The sequence below is a fragment of the Cervus canadensis genome, chromosome 27 (genome assembly GCF_019320065.1).
Source record: "Cervus canadensis isolate Bull #8, Minnesota chromosome 27, ASM1932006v1, whole genome shotgun sequence".
In the NCBI taxonomy this organism is placed as follows: Eukaryota; Metazoa; Chordata; class Mammalia; order Artiodactyla; family Cervidae; genus Cervus; species Cervus canadensis.
The window spans coordinates 946481-963316 of NC_057412.1; the positions used below are offsets into that span (position 1 = coordinate 946481).

Sequence of the window (16836 nt, forward strand, 5' to 3'; positions counted from 1 at the left end):
TGATGAATCCTCCTGCCAATGCAGGAGACACAAAAAACACGTTCAGTCCCAGAGTAGGGAAGATCTCCTGGAGAAGGGAATGGTAACCCACTCCAGTATTCTTGCCTGGAGAATCCCACGGACAGAGGAGCCTAGCAGGCTATAGTCCATGAGGACACAGAAATCTGGACGTGACTGAGCGGCTAAGCACACATACACATCCTGTTTGTTAATACATTCTGCCTAGATAAAAATATATATAATTTTTCAAGAATAAAAATTGGATCACACTGCCATACTACACTACCATTTTGTACTTGCTTTTTCCCCACTTCTTGGCAATTATAGCATGTTATTTAATATATATGAATTATAGATCATCATATGATGATCACTTCACATGACCAATACAATGTTGTAAAGTAAAATTTTTTAAAATTTTTTATTGAAGTATATTTATCATTTTTAAGGATTCTACAATATGTCATTGTAAGGATGAGCCACAATGCATAAAACCTCATATTTTTCAGTATTTCTCTGATTAATTCTTTAGAATAAATTCCTAGAGATGGAAATGCTGAGCCATAAAGAACATGGAGTTTGATGTCTACATCACCCTCTGAAGGCTGAACCAGTCTACCTTCCATGAGCAAACCTGCCAACACTGTGGACTCACAATCCTTTCAATAAATGCCTACCTGGCAAGCCAAAAGCAATGTATTTTCTTGTTTAGTTATGCATTTCTTTCATTATTAGAGAATTTGAATTTTGTGTACACTTAGTGCATAAGTACATTAAATGATAAAGCTAACATCTATGTATAGCTTAGTATGAGCCAGATAGACATATATTCATTCACTCACTTAACTTCTCAGAACACCATGCAGTAGGTATTATCAATGTCTCTATTTTACAGATAAAGGAACCAAGGACCAGAGAGGTAAACGAAGTTGCCCAAGGACACACAGCAGTGGTATGGGAGATTCAAACCCAAGCAGCCTGGTTCCTAACAACACATTCTTTACTACTATTCCACAGTCCTCTCAGAAACATCTAGTTAAAGATTTTACCTACTTTTCTTTTTTATCTTTTTTTTAAACCTATTTTTCTATTAGGGTATTTGTCTTTTTCTTTTTGAGTTGTAAGAGTGCTTTAGATACAAACATATATACACAATCTATATATATTTCAGTATCTACTTGTATACAGTTAAAATGTTTATTCAGTTTATATCTGTCATTGGTCTTTTACTGTTCATTATATTTTGTTACACGGAATTTTTTAAGAAAAATGTTTATGCAAATAATAATGTTCTTGATACGCAAGATTCAAATAATACAGAATGTTGAGAACAACTGTGCTGTCTCCCTTTTGCTTTCCTGCCTCAGAGGTAAACATGTGCAGGGCAAAGGGCATCCCTTTAGATCCCTTTAGATGCTCCACATACATTTAATACCCACTCAGAGTTAGTCCAAAACAGACCCTACTGTAGGATGGCTTGCGAGGGGTTTTGTCTGTTTGTTTGTTTTACTTAATAGCATTTTCTAGATATCATTCCAACTAATATATAAAAGTCTCTTTCATAGTACAGATTCGCCACTTTAACTTCTCTCCTTAATGAATATCTAGTTGTTCCCAGAAGAAAGTATTTTTTTTTTCAAGTTGGTGCAACTCTAAATCCTTTAAAGCTCTGTCTTTGGTGCCACGCTAAGAATTTCTCCATCTTAGTATTAATATAAAGAATATTTTGTCTTGGTGCTTTTACACCTTTCCATCTGTATCTTATAACTTCCACCTTTTAAAATTCTGTTCTTAGTTTTGCTAGTTTTCCATTCATTCTTTTGGGTTCTCAAGGGGGTAGAAATCATGTTTCTGCAAAGAATGATAATTTGTTTTTTCCTTTTTAATATGTATGATTCTCAGTTCTCCTCTTGTTTTTGTTTTTCTTCCCATTGACTAGATCTAGAATGCTTATTTTAAAAACTTGTTTCCAACATCAATTTGCAACTAAATATTGTGGGAAGTAAACAAAGTTTTGAGTTAGTTTAACAGTAACCGTATGTTGGAGAAAAGGAAACGGTAGATTGAAAGCATCTTTCAAAACTAATTATTTAACTCAGCCAATGTGACCACAGTGTATTCTGTGGGGTGGAACTGGGGTTGGACTGAGGAGATGCTTACATGAGACAGAAATTTGTGACATATAAGGGGATTCAGCAAGTAAGTAAATATACCGAGGATAATGAGAGCAGGGCTTCTCATGGAGAAGGGAGTTATATACACAGAAAGGGGGAAGGCGAGAATACATTCTGTGATATCAGACTAGAACAGGGACTATTGGTGTGAACTCATGGCTTCTAACATATACATATATGATCTTAAATATATGTTTGTACACTTATGTGTATGTAACTGTGTCTATGGATGTATACACGCATATATGTTTCCCAACTCTGCCACTGAGAGACTCCAGAGGCAACAACACCCCGGAAGCAGTGAGCACACCAGCGTACAGATGTGGGTGTCTAAACTCTCCACTGAAAGGACCAGATCTAAAAGCCATCCTCCCTGCACTTACAGAATCACAGGCTCAGAGGACAAGTAGGTCTGTTCTCTCACTTTAAGGGTGGGCACACTGAAGCCCCAATTTCTTCTTTTCATTTGGCATTGGCTTTCTTGAAAGGACAGGAGAACAACAGTCATCTAATATCAACACAGAGTATCTCACAATGGCTCTCTGAGGACAGGTGGTGGAAACTGTATTCCTTTCTCTCTTTCTGAGAGCGTTCCTGCTGGCTCAGATGGTAAAGCATTTGCCTGTTATGCGGGAGACCTGGGTTCGATACCCAGGTTGGGAAGATCCTCTGGAGAAGGAAATGGCAACCCACTCTAGTATTATCGCCTGGAAAAGTCCATGGATGGAGGAGCCGGATAAGCTACAGTCCATGGGGTCCCAAAGAGTAGGACACGACAGAGCGACTTTACTTTCTTTTCACTTTTCTCTCTTTCTTATTAGGAAAACCAAGGCATCAAGACTCTGCCTCCATTAGGAAAAGAACTGAGCTCTCACGTACTGACTTACAAGGGGGGGACGCCACGTGTTTGCACAGCGGAGGTGTGTATTATTGGCTCTGTTCACAGTAAACCTTCCTGGGGCTTCCCTGCTGGCTCAGACTGTAAACACTCTGCCTGCAACGCAGGAGACCCAGCTTCAATCCCTGGGTTGGGAAGATCCCCTGGAGAAGGGACTGGCTACCCGCTCCAGTATTCTTGCCTGGAGAATCCCATGGACAGAGGAGCCCGCTGGGCCACAGTCCACAGGGGTCGCAAAGAGTCAGACACAACTGAGAAACTAACACTTTCACAGTAATTCAGCTTTTCTTTCGGAGTTACCATGCAGACACCTCCTACAGCCTGTTGGTGTAGTTTCTACACAACAGATACCAGGTGTGTTGGCTGGGGAACCTGCCCGTGACCCCAGATCCCAGACCTGCTGAGATAGCATTCCTCTGCTTGAAAAGGCAAGGCAGTTACTTACATTTTTAATGATCAGTGGGTATCTCGTTACTCGTTGCATGGGCTTCAGTATAAAACTAGACAGGGGCATTCCCTTACAGCGTGGGTCCATGGCCAGTCTCTGAAAAATAAGAGATTTTTTAATGTACTTTAAATATCTGCAAAATCTGGTTAGTGACCTCACATCGATGTTATTCACGACTCCCCACCCATCACATTGTCTCATTTATCTGGACAACAACTGGGGAGCCTGGAGCTGGAAGGACCAGGCTGGTTGCCCCGGGCCAGGGGGAGGCATGTTCCAGATGGAGTGGGAGCTGACAGCGGGTGTGACTCAGCGGCAGGGCTAACCCCTGCTCCCAGGTCCCACAGACCTTCCAGGGGATACTCAGCTCCTAACTTCCAGAGATGAGATTCTAGCTTTACAGAGAATATCCCCTCTGGATACCTGCCAAAACTCTACAGCATTCCTAGGAACAAGGAGAATCGCAAAACTCTAGGGTCAGAAAAATAATGCCTTTGATTGCCAGAGATACTGCAAGTCCCAAAGCTCACTGGGCTGGTGGGAGCCCCAGGCAGGGTGCGGATGGCGAAGCTGAGACGCAACGCTCAGGCCCTCAGGACTCCGGCTGTCTCCACTCTGGACTCCCTCGCCTCTTTCTTTCCACTTTTGCCAAATGGACTGGAGGACAAGCGTCCTTCCGCACCAAAAAGGTGATTCCTTGTTCTACAAGTCACAGGGGTTATATGGTGACAGCTCTCTGGTCAGGCTTAATGCCTTAGGGACGGGTTTAACGCCATGACCTGGGCCCCAAGCCCTAGGGCCTGTCAGCGCCTGGACCCGCTCCAGCCGTGAACACCCTTATTCCAGAACTCTTTGCAGCTGCCAAAGGCAGGACAAAGTCCTGCAGGGATGAGGCCGGGAGAGGTGATGAGGAGGGCACGAGTAAGGGAGGGGGAATAAGGCCCCTCCCTGGGCTGAGGTCAGCGCTTCCCTGAAGTTCAAGTGCGTGCAGTGATGGACTCATTCTGCCTGAACCCAGGGGAGACCCTTGGCCCTCGGGTGGACCCCCAGGTGGCCCGTGGTACCCACCAGTCCAGCACTACCTCCAGTCTCCAGCCCACCCTAGGCCTACTTCTTGGCCGTGTTTCTCCTTTAGAATGACTTCAGACGTTCCATTCATTGGATAGCAAATCCAAGCATTTAATGTCAGAAACAAGGGGAGAAAGAAAGAACGAGAACATGTGATGCTGTAGCCCAGAAGAGGCGGCACGTTCACCTCTCAGTGATGATGCCACAAACACAGTTATGGGGAAGGTGGGAAAGCCCTGTCCCCCACCCCAAATCCAGGAGGCACAAAGATAAGCTTGTCATTAGTATGATGACTCTGCTGCCCACTCATCAAAATGTGCCCACTTAGCACAAGTCATTTTAGTCTCTCCTTTCCCCCCGGGAGAGGTGGGCGCTGATGGGGTGGGCTGGCCTGGCCAGCAGGGACCATCCCCTCCAAGGCCGGGTCCCAGGGCAGCAGGTCCAAAGCCCGAGGCCTCCAGCAGCTCGGGGCCCCTCCCCACAATGTCCCTTGGTGGTACACGACTCTCCAGACCCTGGTTATCCTACAAAGCAGAGCAGAGGTCCTGTCATCTCACACTCACCCCTGCTGACTTCCTAGGGCTTGAGCTCACCAAAAAGAACCAACTAAGGCAGAGAATTAAAGGGTCCGTTGGGATCCCCTTTGTCAGCAAAGGGCAGAGAGCAGCAGGAAAATGAGGGCACTCAGACTAATCAGAATAGGAGACCTGAGACCTGCCAGTCCTCCTAGGCCTGAAAAGGAGACAAAGGATTTTAAACCAGTATTGCAGGAACACCACATCCACCTGGACTGCAGATTGGAGTTTCCAGCGCAGCGCTGGTCCCTCCCCGCCAAGCCCAGTCCCACGGCCCCAGTCACACCCGCCGGTGAGGGCCAGGCCCCCTCCTGTGCAGCTGAGACCCTCCATGCACGTGCAACTGCACACCAGCTGCCCGCAGATGGCCCCTTGGGGGGCAGGGACTCGGCTGAGCCGGGGCTCCTCACTTTGACAAACTCCTTGAAGTCCGGGGCCTCATCGGTCTTCTGCTGGATCAAGGCAGCCCCGTTGAGCTGGCAGCTGCAGAAGCGGATGTAGGGCTGCATGTGTGGCAGCTGGGCCGTCAGGATGTCCCCGATCATCTTCACGGGCATCTTCTCTCCAGACATCTTCTTGCGGACCCTCAGCGCTCTGCACGGAAACGCAGCAAGTGAGCACCCCACCTCCGCGCTCTCTGATGGGAGCACAGCACACTTCTAGGCACAGAAATGGGATGTGTGTGAGGGCACAAACCCAGGGCCACTAAGCATCTATGTGGGAGATAGGAACAGAAAAAGAAATGAGTCTGGTGCTACAGAGAGGTGTCCCTGGGGCATTTTTCTTTTGGCATGATGGTTATTGGCTGGCTCTTAGAAAGACTAAAAAAAAAAAAAAAAAAAAAAAATTTTTTTGCCAAACAAGCCAGTATAAAAGACAATATTTTCATGTGGAAATATATAGAATCCTTCTTTAAAAAAAAAATAATTCCGACATGATCCCTGGGTGGATGTCTCGCTTGATGCATGGTCCATCCAGGCTGGCCTGGCCTCAACCCTGAATCCATTTCCAGGACCAGTGCTGCCACCCAAGGGAAGCTGTTGTGGCCAAGGGCCACGGAGGCTCAATTTCAGATCAAATGAAACACAATGAAGATGGCAAATCAACTGCCACAGGAAAATAATCCCATTATGTTCAGGAAAGTGAAAGTGAAGTCGCTCAGTCCGACTCTTTGTGACCCCGTGGACTGTATGTAGCCCACCAGGCTCCTCCGTCCATGGGATTCTCCAGGCAAGAATACTGGAGTGGGCTGCCATTTCCTTCTCCAGGGATCTTCCCGACCCAGGGATCGAACCCAGGTCTCCCGCATTGCAGGCAGACGCTTTAGCCTCTGAGCCACCAGAGAGGCCTTTGTCCAGGAAAGCCAGGTTTAAATGATGGTCTGATCTATCTGTGCTTCACTGCTTCACTCCTGTGGCTAACTTGAAGTTGATTGGATTAAGAGAGTTCTGAAGAGAGAAGGCTATTTATATGATAATGGGTCAATGGACCCAAACAACATATGTCCTGGAAGTCGAGAAGGGACCAGAGGAACTGCAAAGTGTTCGGGAGTTCACTGCGGTCTTAGTGCTCAGGGCCGTGGGAGCCGGGACTGTGCATCTCACCCTCCTAACTTCTATGGCAACTCTTAACCAACAACGATAAGAAGAAGGTCACAGTACTGAGCTTCTACACAACAAGGGCAGCAATATACCAGGAGGCGAGGCCACAACGTGGGAGGCCATGGGCGTGTTCTGCTTACCCTAGTGATTATGGATGATCAACGGATGGATGGATAGAACAGAATGGTGTAATACATGATTCCAACATAAGTGTAGGATGATGTTACTATGAATTCCTCTGGTTGCCTTCATGGTTGTGGGTAGGGCTATACGGTTCCCAAAAGGTGCTGCAGTCTAAGTATTAAAAACTTCAGATTATTTTCTTTCTCCCACATCTTTGGTTAAAGAAAAAAATTTTTAAATCTTTGGACTGGGCAAGCAAGCTAAGGAAAGAAACTTTAGGGACAGTGCCTTATATGGTCTAAACAGTGAGCGATTCCCCCCTTAAGCAGATGCCGTTGTAGGAAGAGGTGCTGGTCATTGCTGGTTGGCTGGGGCATGAGGAATGGCCGCTTGGTGCCCCCAGGATGGCCAGGTGGCGACTGCCCACTGCAGGGCTGGTGTGGAGTATCTCCCCACATGTAAAAATCTGCTCGAGGGCGAAATTGCCACCAATTCTGGGGGATGAGCGTGGTGAGTAACCAGGTTATTAATACAAACTTGGGAAGATGGAAACAGGAAGAAATTCCATCATTCCATGATTTTCCAATGAGGAGTAACACAGTCTTTCTGCAAGGGAATAAAAGTGTTTTTACCTGCCTCCCTCTTTTGTCTTTTTTTTTTTTTTAAATGATGAGGAGACAAGGAAAAGGGAAAAGATGACAAGAGGAAGTTAAGCCGGGTCCCAGGTTCTGGAGGCCCACTCTTGTAGACTTGAGTTGATGTTGTGGAGGGGGGCAGACCTGGAATCAGGCCCCTGCAAAGGACCAGGCGCCTGTTAGGTTTAGCCGGGCCTCCTTCTGGGATGTTCTGCTGCACAGGACTGGGCTTGAGGGGCTGGAAACAGGGGCTGGCACCAGGCTGAGGGATCGCATGAGTGCTGCAGCCACAGTGCCGCCCCCTGGGGACTGATCTGTAATCTCACAGAAAGCTCTATACACGCAAGGTCTTGAACTGCGACAGAAATCAACTCAGTCAGTGAATGCATCGGAGTGCCCACTGTTTGCTGAGCGAATGAGTAACCCTCTGAAATTTGCGGATCAAGGGAACGGGCAAGAGAGTCGGCTTTCATGAATGTGTCCTAGGCATCAAACACTTCTTTTTTTTTTTTTTAAGCATATATGACTTATTGGGTTGGCCAAAAATTTCATTCAGGTTTCTCCATAAGATGGTATGTAAAATCCATCATGAGTCTTTCAGCCAACCCAACAGTATCCCTCTTGACTGTTGGGGAAACTGAGGCATGTGGAAACCGAGTGACTTGACCAGAGTCACACAGCTCACGGGTGACAGGAAACCCTGGAACTTGGGGTAGGGGGCGGGATCTGACTGCAGAGCCCATAGAGTTTAAGCACCAAGAGCAGGCCCACCTCCACTCCAGCTGCCCTGGGCTCCCGGCCTCCTCACTGCAGATGCAGCTCCTGCCATCCCTCCAAGTGGACCTTCCCAGCCCCCTGCTCCGCTCTCCCTCCCGGCCTTCCTCTCCCCTCTTCCAAGGCACTCCCACTTCCCCTATCACCCTGTCCACGCCCAGCCAAAGTCCTTCCTTCCTTCCTTCCTTCTCCCCATCCTGTCTTTACCCACCAAGGTATCTTTTTCTGGCATATACCTTGGAGTATAGTATACCTCGGGCTTCCCCGGGGGCTCAGATGGTAAAGCGTCTGCCTGCAATGCGGGAGACCTGGGTTCTATCCCTGGGTCGGGAAGATCCCCTGGAGAAGGAAATGGCAACCCACTCCAGGATTCTTGCCTGGAAAACCCCATGGACGGATGAGCCTGGTGGGCTACAGTCCACAGGGTCGCAAAGCGTCAAACACGACTGAGCGACTTCTCTCTCTTTGGAGTATGGTCGCTTTACAACGTCGTGTTAATTTCTGCTGTACAGAGATGTGAGTCAGCTATAAGTGTGCACACACCCCTTCCCTCCGGAGCCTCCCCACCACCACCACCATCCCACCTCTTAGGTCATCACAGGGCACAGAGCTGAACCCCCTGAGCTATATAGCGGGTTCCCACCAGCTGTCTATTCAAGGTACGTTTTCTACTTCTTATTCATTTTTCTTTGTTTTTCTGCCTTAAAGAAAATTGTGTCTTCTTCTTAAATTATTCTTGTTATCTTCTTCTTATCATACTTAAGTTGAAAGTTGAATACTTAATATTTAAGAAAACCTTTTTTTAGAGAAGCTCTTTCATTTATTTTATTTCTTCAAGCAAGGAAACAGGAAAAGATCTCGATAAAAACCGTTGCCAGCACTTGGTCCCACATGCCCTATCTCACTCCTGCATCCCTTCTCCTATCTTTTCTAATAGCCACTCCTAAAGGTCTGCATCTAGCTCTTAATTGTAAAATGTTCTAGATTCTTCTGTCCTACTCTGCTTTTGAAGGCAAATTTCTCAGCTCTCTGCTCACAGGTAAAAGAGCCCAGAAGCAGCATTAGTAAGAAGTCTGAGAGCCCCAGGTAGCTCCCTTTTATGTTCATTATGTTTGTTTCTTATTTATCTGTTTGATAAACCCTATGTCCCCCTTTAAGTACAAGTTGTCGCTGGCCCTTAGATCAGGAGTGGCACATAAGTGGCTGTCCACTGCAGCCCTCCCGGGAATGAATATCAAAGTGTTGGTCGCTCAGTTGTGCCCAACCCTTTTCGACCCCTTGGACTGCAGCCCACCAGGCTCCTCTGTCCATGGAATTCTCCAGGCAAGAATACTGGAGTCGGTATCCATTCCCTCCTGGTGACTCAGAGGGTGAACAGTCTAACTGCAATGCAGGAGACCCAGGTTCAATCCCTGGATCGGGAAGATCCCCTGGAGAAGGAAACAGCAACCCACTCCAGTATTCTTGCCTGGAGAATCCCCATGGACAGCAGAACCTGGCAGGCTACGGTCCACAGGGTCACAAAGAGTCAGGACATGACTGAGCAGCTTCACTTTCTCCAGGAGATCTTCCCAACCCAGGGACTGAAACTGGGTCTACCACATAGAAGGTAGATTCTTTACTATCTGAGCCACTGCCTTAAATTCTCTTCATCCTCAAATGCCTCCCTCTTCCATCGTGCCAGAAGCCCTAAATCTTCCCATTGCTGGGATTAGTCCTTTGCACAAAGACGTTAAGTCTATGCAGTGAAATTGTATAATCTACAATATGGGCGCTCACCATACAATTCTTTCCATTTTTCCTGGTATGTTTGAAAACTTTTCATAATAAGATGCTGCAAAGGGGAAAAAGAAGAGAAGAAAGAAAGAAGGAAATCAGGTCCCCAGAAAGCTCTTGCTAAATACAGGTATTAATATTTTATCTGGAAGATAAAAAGCTTAGCCAAACTAACCAATCAGGTCATCAGAGATGGTAGAAGGTGGTGCCCGGTGGGGCCATGATTGGCAGAGTGCCAATTGTACACCTAATCTACTTGCTCCCTGGAATAACCCTGCATGCTAGACCGGGCAGATGCTCTGACTGCAATCCTACAGCTTCTGAAACAAAGGGTTGGGGAGTTACCTGCCTGAGATAACTGCCCAGAATGAGCTAGAAGGTGCTGAAGCCCAGATGAAAAATTGAGATGCCTGCCTCCTGGTGTCACCTGCTTTCCATCGAGGGTAGAGCCGGGTGGAACCCCTAGTAGGCCCTGAGTGTCATCCACAGAGCAGCCCGGAGCCCTGATCACCTTCTGTGTGACCTTGGACAAGTCACTCAGCCTCTCTGAGCCTTGTTTCCACAGCAGCCAGAGTGCTCTAGATTCCTACCTCTGGGGCTGTGGAGCGCGTCGGTGCTAGGAGGAGGGGGCAAGCGGGCCTGGCCTTGAAGAGCTCAAGAAAGGGGCCTGTGGCTCCCTGTCAGGAGCAGGAGGGAGGGTTAAAGTGCGAAGACAACAGAAAAGCAAGGGGGACCCTGCGGACCCCACCTCACACACTCACCCAAGAAAGTGGTGTTACCATGTAGGTGTGTTTCCCATAGAAGGTCTGTGCGTGTGTTTCAAAACAACTCGTCTCCTGCCCTTTAGGTTTAGTACTTGTAGGTTCAGGGATTAATGAGCCCACCTGCCCCCAAGTGACAAGGCAGCCTCTCTCCAAAGGCAAGAGTGGGTGCTCAGCGCACCCAGGGCCCGAGCCCAGCACTTGTATGGACCAGGCACTTGGAGTCTAAATGCTCCTTAATGAGAACCCTGCGTGGTGGTTGCTACCTCACTTTACAGATGAGCACTCTGAGGCTCGGGGGCACAGGTGACGGCAAGAGGGTGAGCCCAAGAATCCGACCCAGATCTATGCTAGGAGACCCTGCAGCGTCTTTCTCAAGGGAGATGAATGGAAATACTCCTCTAAACCATCCTCATTCCATCATCTTTGATTACTTGTCTTCTGGAACGTACAGAGAGAGGATGTTATGCTTTGGCTTCATGTCCACCTCGCCACACCTCTCTTCCTTCATCCACCCCCAAACACACTCACAGTGGAGACCTGAAATCACTCTAGCAAATCCCAGGGGCCACATCCAGGAAAGAGCTGCTTCCCGTTTACACGAACCTAAAGATCAGGAGGAACCACCAGTTCCCAGGGCCTGGGTGCTGCCCCTGGGATCACAGGATCACTGTGGACCTAATCTGTGTTCTAGCAAGTGATGCTATACTGAGGGCCTGGCGGACAGAGATTGGAGGTTTTTTTTTTTTAGGGATTGGATGGTACAATCCAATACCTTCCTTTTACAGGTGGGGAAACTGAGGCAGGGCAGTGAGAAGGGCTCCAAGCCCAGGTCTCTAGACTCCTGGCCCAGTGTTTCTCCCTGGGCCCGCAGCTGCAACTGGGAACTGAAATATGAATAAAATAGCCACTGCTTCAGGACAGCATCTCAGAGGGACATCCTGAGAACCACTGTGGACCATGGCCATGGATGGTCCCACTGATTCCCGTCTTCAGGAGGCAAGAAAGTCCCAAGAGACCAACGTGCCCCCCTGTGGATCCTGGGTCTGAGGGAAGGCATGGGGGCTGCCCCCCACCCCGGGTGGGGCCGGTCAGGGATCAGGACCCAGGATCAGCCCTTCTCTGTTCATTCTAGAACCACGGTAAAAGCAGGAACTGGGAGACCCAGGCAATCCAACCTCCCCAGGGAGAACTGGGACTGTGATTCTAGAAGGCATCAAGGCGAGAAAGAGAGATGGAGCATGTGAGCGGAAATGAGGAAGAGGGGTAGGGAGACACGCAGCGGGCATGCACAGACAGGACACACGCATGAAGCCACGCAGGGGTGCTAGTGTGTGAGCGCGAAGCCAGGTGGGGTTAGAAAGGAGAGGCTTACTTCAGTAGTTTGATATTACACATAATCAGCTCCTTCCAGTTAACAAAAATCATAGCACCCTCTTTTTCTGTCAGCAGCTCAGACTCCATCAGGGGTTTCTGAAAGATCTACAGATGCAGAAAACGAAGCAGTTCAGAAAGCAAACAGTTAGCTTGAAATTCAAACACACGCAATGCACCGGTCTGTTCGGAGCAACGGGAAGGCCCGAGGTGTCTGCAGCCCTGCTCGGGGGCTCAGAAGCTGCCGAGTTTCTGAAGCAAGTGGTCCCCCTTCTGCTGCGGGGGGCATGGGGCCGGGGTTCCCCATCGGGTCCATGCACAGGTTTACAAGGAGGCCCACTAAACTCTGGAGGATGGGCCTGAACTTGGCAGGGAATCAGCTGGGGGCTCTGGACAAAGGCACTCATGCTCTCCCAGCTGGCCACGGGCCAGACGTGGGGGTTGAGAGATGCCCTGGGGTTGGTGGGGGGTGGCTCACACATTCCTGGCCCAGCATCTACGGCCCAGACAAGACTCTGGAGCTCCCAGGGAGCAGAGCCTCCACCCAGCAGCCTCGGGGACGGGATGGACCCCACGGCTCTGCCCACAGCTGAGGCTGGACCTCGGGCAGAGCCAGGGGGTGCAGGCCTAGCCCCGAGGGGGCACAGCTCCTCTCCTGGGCTCCAGGCCTAGCCTCGAAGGGGTGGGCCACTCACAGTGTATCACGGATCTCAGCTGAGCCCCCCCATGGCAAGCCCCCTGCCTAGAGAGAGGCGGTTGCTACCGCTGGAGGCAGGCCACTCACTGGAAGGTTCCTTAGGGACCTAGTTTTTTAGGGACCTTAGTTTACTTCAGCCTGTCTTTGAAATAAACTTGGCTGGACTGAGGCTGATCCCCGGGAACCCCTACCCTTCATGGGTCCTCAAGCTGATGTTGAACCGGGCCTCCACCAGGCCACGCACAATATGCCACATTTAAGGGCGTGACACTCACACCCTCGGCACCCGAGACTCTTAGTGACGGTCCCGTGTCTTGAGAAAGCGGTGCTTTTCATCCCAGTGCTTCCTAAGCACTCATGATGGCCTTGGGGGCCATCAACCCACCCTGCGTCCAGGACCACTCCACACTGGGTCAGCGAGCCTTGTCTTCCCAGGTTAGTAAGGAGGAGATGATCAGGGCAGACGGTTTCATGACTGTTGGGGGTGGGGGTGTGGTTCCCACACTCTCACAGTACTTCGCAGACTATAGGGGCACCTGGACACCCAGTTCGGCAAGCCCCCGACCCCTAACATGCCAACGTCCCACATGTCTGGACCAAAAGCTTCCCGAAACGCAAGGGGTTCCCAACTCTGCATCTTCTCATCCGCCTGGACCAGGCAGCCTAGGCCTGTCAAGAGTTCCCTGGGAGGAAAGCTAAAATGAGGCATTGTCCCAGACGGGGTCAGGGGTGTGTGCAGGAGGCCCTGGGGAGGAAGCATCTTCATTCCCTTTCACAGACCCTTCTTGGGAGTGATGGGCGGCATGAGGAATAACTCAAGCTAGCAGCCCCCCGGCCGCCGCGTTGAAATGCCACTGCCAAGGGCTGGGAGGTGGCGCTCCGTGGCCTCAGGTAGTTGGTGGCAAGTTGTCTGAGTGGGGCCCCGACGCCCACCTCACCGCCTGCGTGTCCCGCCCCAGGCCTCCTCACGGGCTTGAGGGACCCCTGCCCCCTCTGTGGACAGAACTCCTAGTTGGCCATGGATGAGAAGGAACCCTCTTCTCTTGGGAAAGCATCTCCTACGTGACATCCCGTCCAGAGGTTCCCAGACACCTGAGAGCTTCTCAGCCTGGGAAGGAGGACTCCGCCTCCTTGACAGGGACCCCAGCCCCCCGCCCGCACCCCCAGCCGCCCTCACCTCTGTGACCAGCTGCAGGTCATTCACGTAGTTCTCCTCTGTGACAATGAGCTCGTGGATGTACCCCTGTCTCTTTCTCTCAGTTGGGGTCAGCATATCCAAGAGGTGTAAGTCTGAACACCCTGCAAAACACAACCACGGGAGCATTCAGTCCAGGCCTGGGGAGCTTCCCAGGGAAGGTTCCCCAGGGCCCTGCAGCCTCGGGCCGGGGGGACCGTCGTTGTCCCCTGAACAGATCGGTCCAAGTCCTACACCAGCACTTGTGAAGGTGAGCTAATTTGGAAACAGGGCCTCCAGATGCAATCAAATTAAGATGGAGTCACACTCAAGACTCCACAGGGCAGGCCAGTGGTTACGACTCTGTACTTCCATTGCAGGGGGCCTGGGTTCAGTCCCTGGCTGGGGAACTAAGATCAGTGCACGCCATGTGATGTGACCAAAAAATAATTAACATTAAAAAAAAAAAAGATGAAGTCATATTCAGTTGGGGCAGGACCTAAGTCAATATGGCTGTTGTTCTTGTGGACACAGAGACAGACAGGAACGCCACGTGACAACAGAGGCAGAGACTAGAGTGACGCGTCTACAAGCCAAGGAACGCAGGCATTGCTGGCAGCATCAGAAGCTCAGGGAAGGGCGTGAAGCTCACTCTCCTCTGAAGCCTCCAGAGGAACGTGGCCCTGCCCACGCCTGCCGAGAACTAGGACAAAATGAACCTCTGTTGTTTTAAGCCCACCCAGTTTGTGGGCATCTCTTTTTGCCTTTTCATACTGTTCATGAAGTTGGAAAAGACCCTGATGCTGGGAAAGATTGAGGGCAGGAGGGGAAGGGGGCGACAGGATGAGATGGTTGGATGGCATCACCGACTCAATGGACATGAGTCTGAGCAGACTCTGGGAGATAGTGTAGAGCAGGGAGGCCTGGCGTGCTGCAGTCCATGGGGTCGTAAGGAGTCAGACACGACTGAGCGAGTGAACAGTAAGTTTGTGGTCATCTGTTACAGAGCCGCAGGAAGCTAACACAGACGGTGCACGCCTGCTTCAGCAGAACCGCTGAGTGTGCAGAGTGAGAAGCCGTAGTGACAGCTGGCTGACGCTTCCCGGGGGCTCCCTCCATGCCAGGTGCTGTCCCAGGAGCTGGATCCTGACAGCTGTGTCTAACGCTCACTTAGACCCTACAGTTATTTCCATTTTACAGATGGGGAAACTGAGGCTTCGAGAGGTTGCCTCACCCAAACTCTGTCAGCAGGGTGATGATGGTGAAGCCAAGCCAGGACCCTGACACTGTGATCAGCGCCTGGGCTCCTACCTCAGATCACTGCTGTTGGGTCCCAGCTACAGTGGGGCAGATGGTTATCTCAGGTCTGGTTTATGGAGGATGAGGTGGCTATGCCAAGGTTCCCAAGGGGCCTGGGGACAGGGCCAATGTGGGCACATCCAGACACCGCTGGGCAAACTCTCCTGGACCAGGCTGCAGCCCTGCACCCACGGGACTGGGGCGGCTAGCATGCAGACAGACTGGGAACCCCGCCGGGTGCAGCCGGGCGCAACTGTGGCCACGGTGCCCAGGGAGCAGGTTCTGTGGCCCTGCGGGGGGGTGGGGGTGGGGCGGGCAGGCACAACAGGTGATGCCTGCCTTGGTTTCTACTCACTTAGCTGGTTATTGGGGTTTGTCTGCTTTGAACGTTCTCAGGTTATAGTTAGAGGCTGCCCCCTGACTTGGGCACACTGGAATGTGGGGTGGGGAAGCTCGATTCTCTGGGGTACCCCCCATGCAGGTCTGGACCCACCTCTTCCAGGTCAGGATTCCCCCACCCTCCTTCTTTTTATCAAGGGTTTCTCTTTTCAATCACAGAAACCAGATTTGTAAAGAAGACTGGGAGGGGTCTTAGGTGTAGTTGGGGGAGCCCCATTCACTCGCTGTTCTCATCCCTCCCTCTCCCACAAGGGGGCAGCGTGGAGCACAGCATGAAACTCCGCCACTGGACACCAGTAGATCTCAAAGTGGGGTCCCCAGGCCAGCAGTAGTACCTAAGAGCTTATGAGAAATGCAGATTCTCAGGCTTCTGCTGAATTGACTGTGGAATCAGGGCCCAGGAGTCTGATTTAACAAGTTCTCTGGGTGACTTTTTAGGGACACTAAAGTTTGAGAGGGCTTCCCTGGCAGCTCAGACTGTAAAGACTCTGCCTGCGATGTGGGAGACCCAGGTTTGAACCCCAGGTTGGGAAGATCCCCTGGAGAAGGTAATGGCAAGCCACGTCAGTATTCTTGCCAAGAGAATCCCATGGTCAGAGGAGCCTAGTGGGCTACAGTCCATGAGGTTGCAAAGAGTCAGACACGACTGAATAACACACACATGGTTTGAGAAGCCTGCTCTGAACTCTAGTTCCTCAGCTTCCATCTTCCCCTGAAGGAGTTTCTAGGTTCATGACTGATCTAGTCCAGATGCTGGAAGCTACTTCAAAAAGAATGATCCTTCTGGGGCGAATGACATCATAGACTTCTTGGTAAACGCTTCATTGTGCCTGAGATTGACTCTGAGTTCAGAGTCAATCTCGGGCAACTCCAGGTTTCAGTTTTGTCCCCTCCCCTGGCCAACTTCCCTTTCTAGAATCCTAGAGCATCTCTTCCTAGGATAGGACAATCCCAAGATGGGCAGATTGATGCTGGGAAAGCCTCAGGGATCAGCCATCATCATGTTAACACCTGCCACACCCTTCCATCCGAGACCTCATACAAAGCCACCACAGTGCAG

The 16836-nt window shown here is 50.3% G+C and overlaps 1 protein-coding gene across 6 annotated transcripts in view; it reads right to left on the minus strand.

Annotated features, from left to right (window-relative positions):
• ITSN1 (intersectin 1) overlaps positions 1–16836 on the minus strand; it is a 251838-nt gene that overhangs the window by 26063 nt on the left and 208939 nt on the right. For 5 of the 6 annotated variants that reach the window (XM_043448750.1, XM_043448748.1, XM_043448749.1 and 2 more), the window contains 4 exons: positions 14082–14203; positions 12209–12315; positions 5574–5757; positions 3518–3616 (listed from right to left, as the gene is read on the minus strand). In XM_043448750.1, coding sequence (XP_043304685.1) covers positions 3518–3616; positions 5574–5757; positions 12209–12315; positions 14082–14203 — 512 coding nt within the window. Of the gene's footprint in view, positions 1–3517; positions 3617–5573; positions 5758–12208; positions 12316–14081; positions 14204–16836 lie in introns of those variants that run through there. The other variant, XM_043448751.1, reaches the window with a different exon arrangement.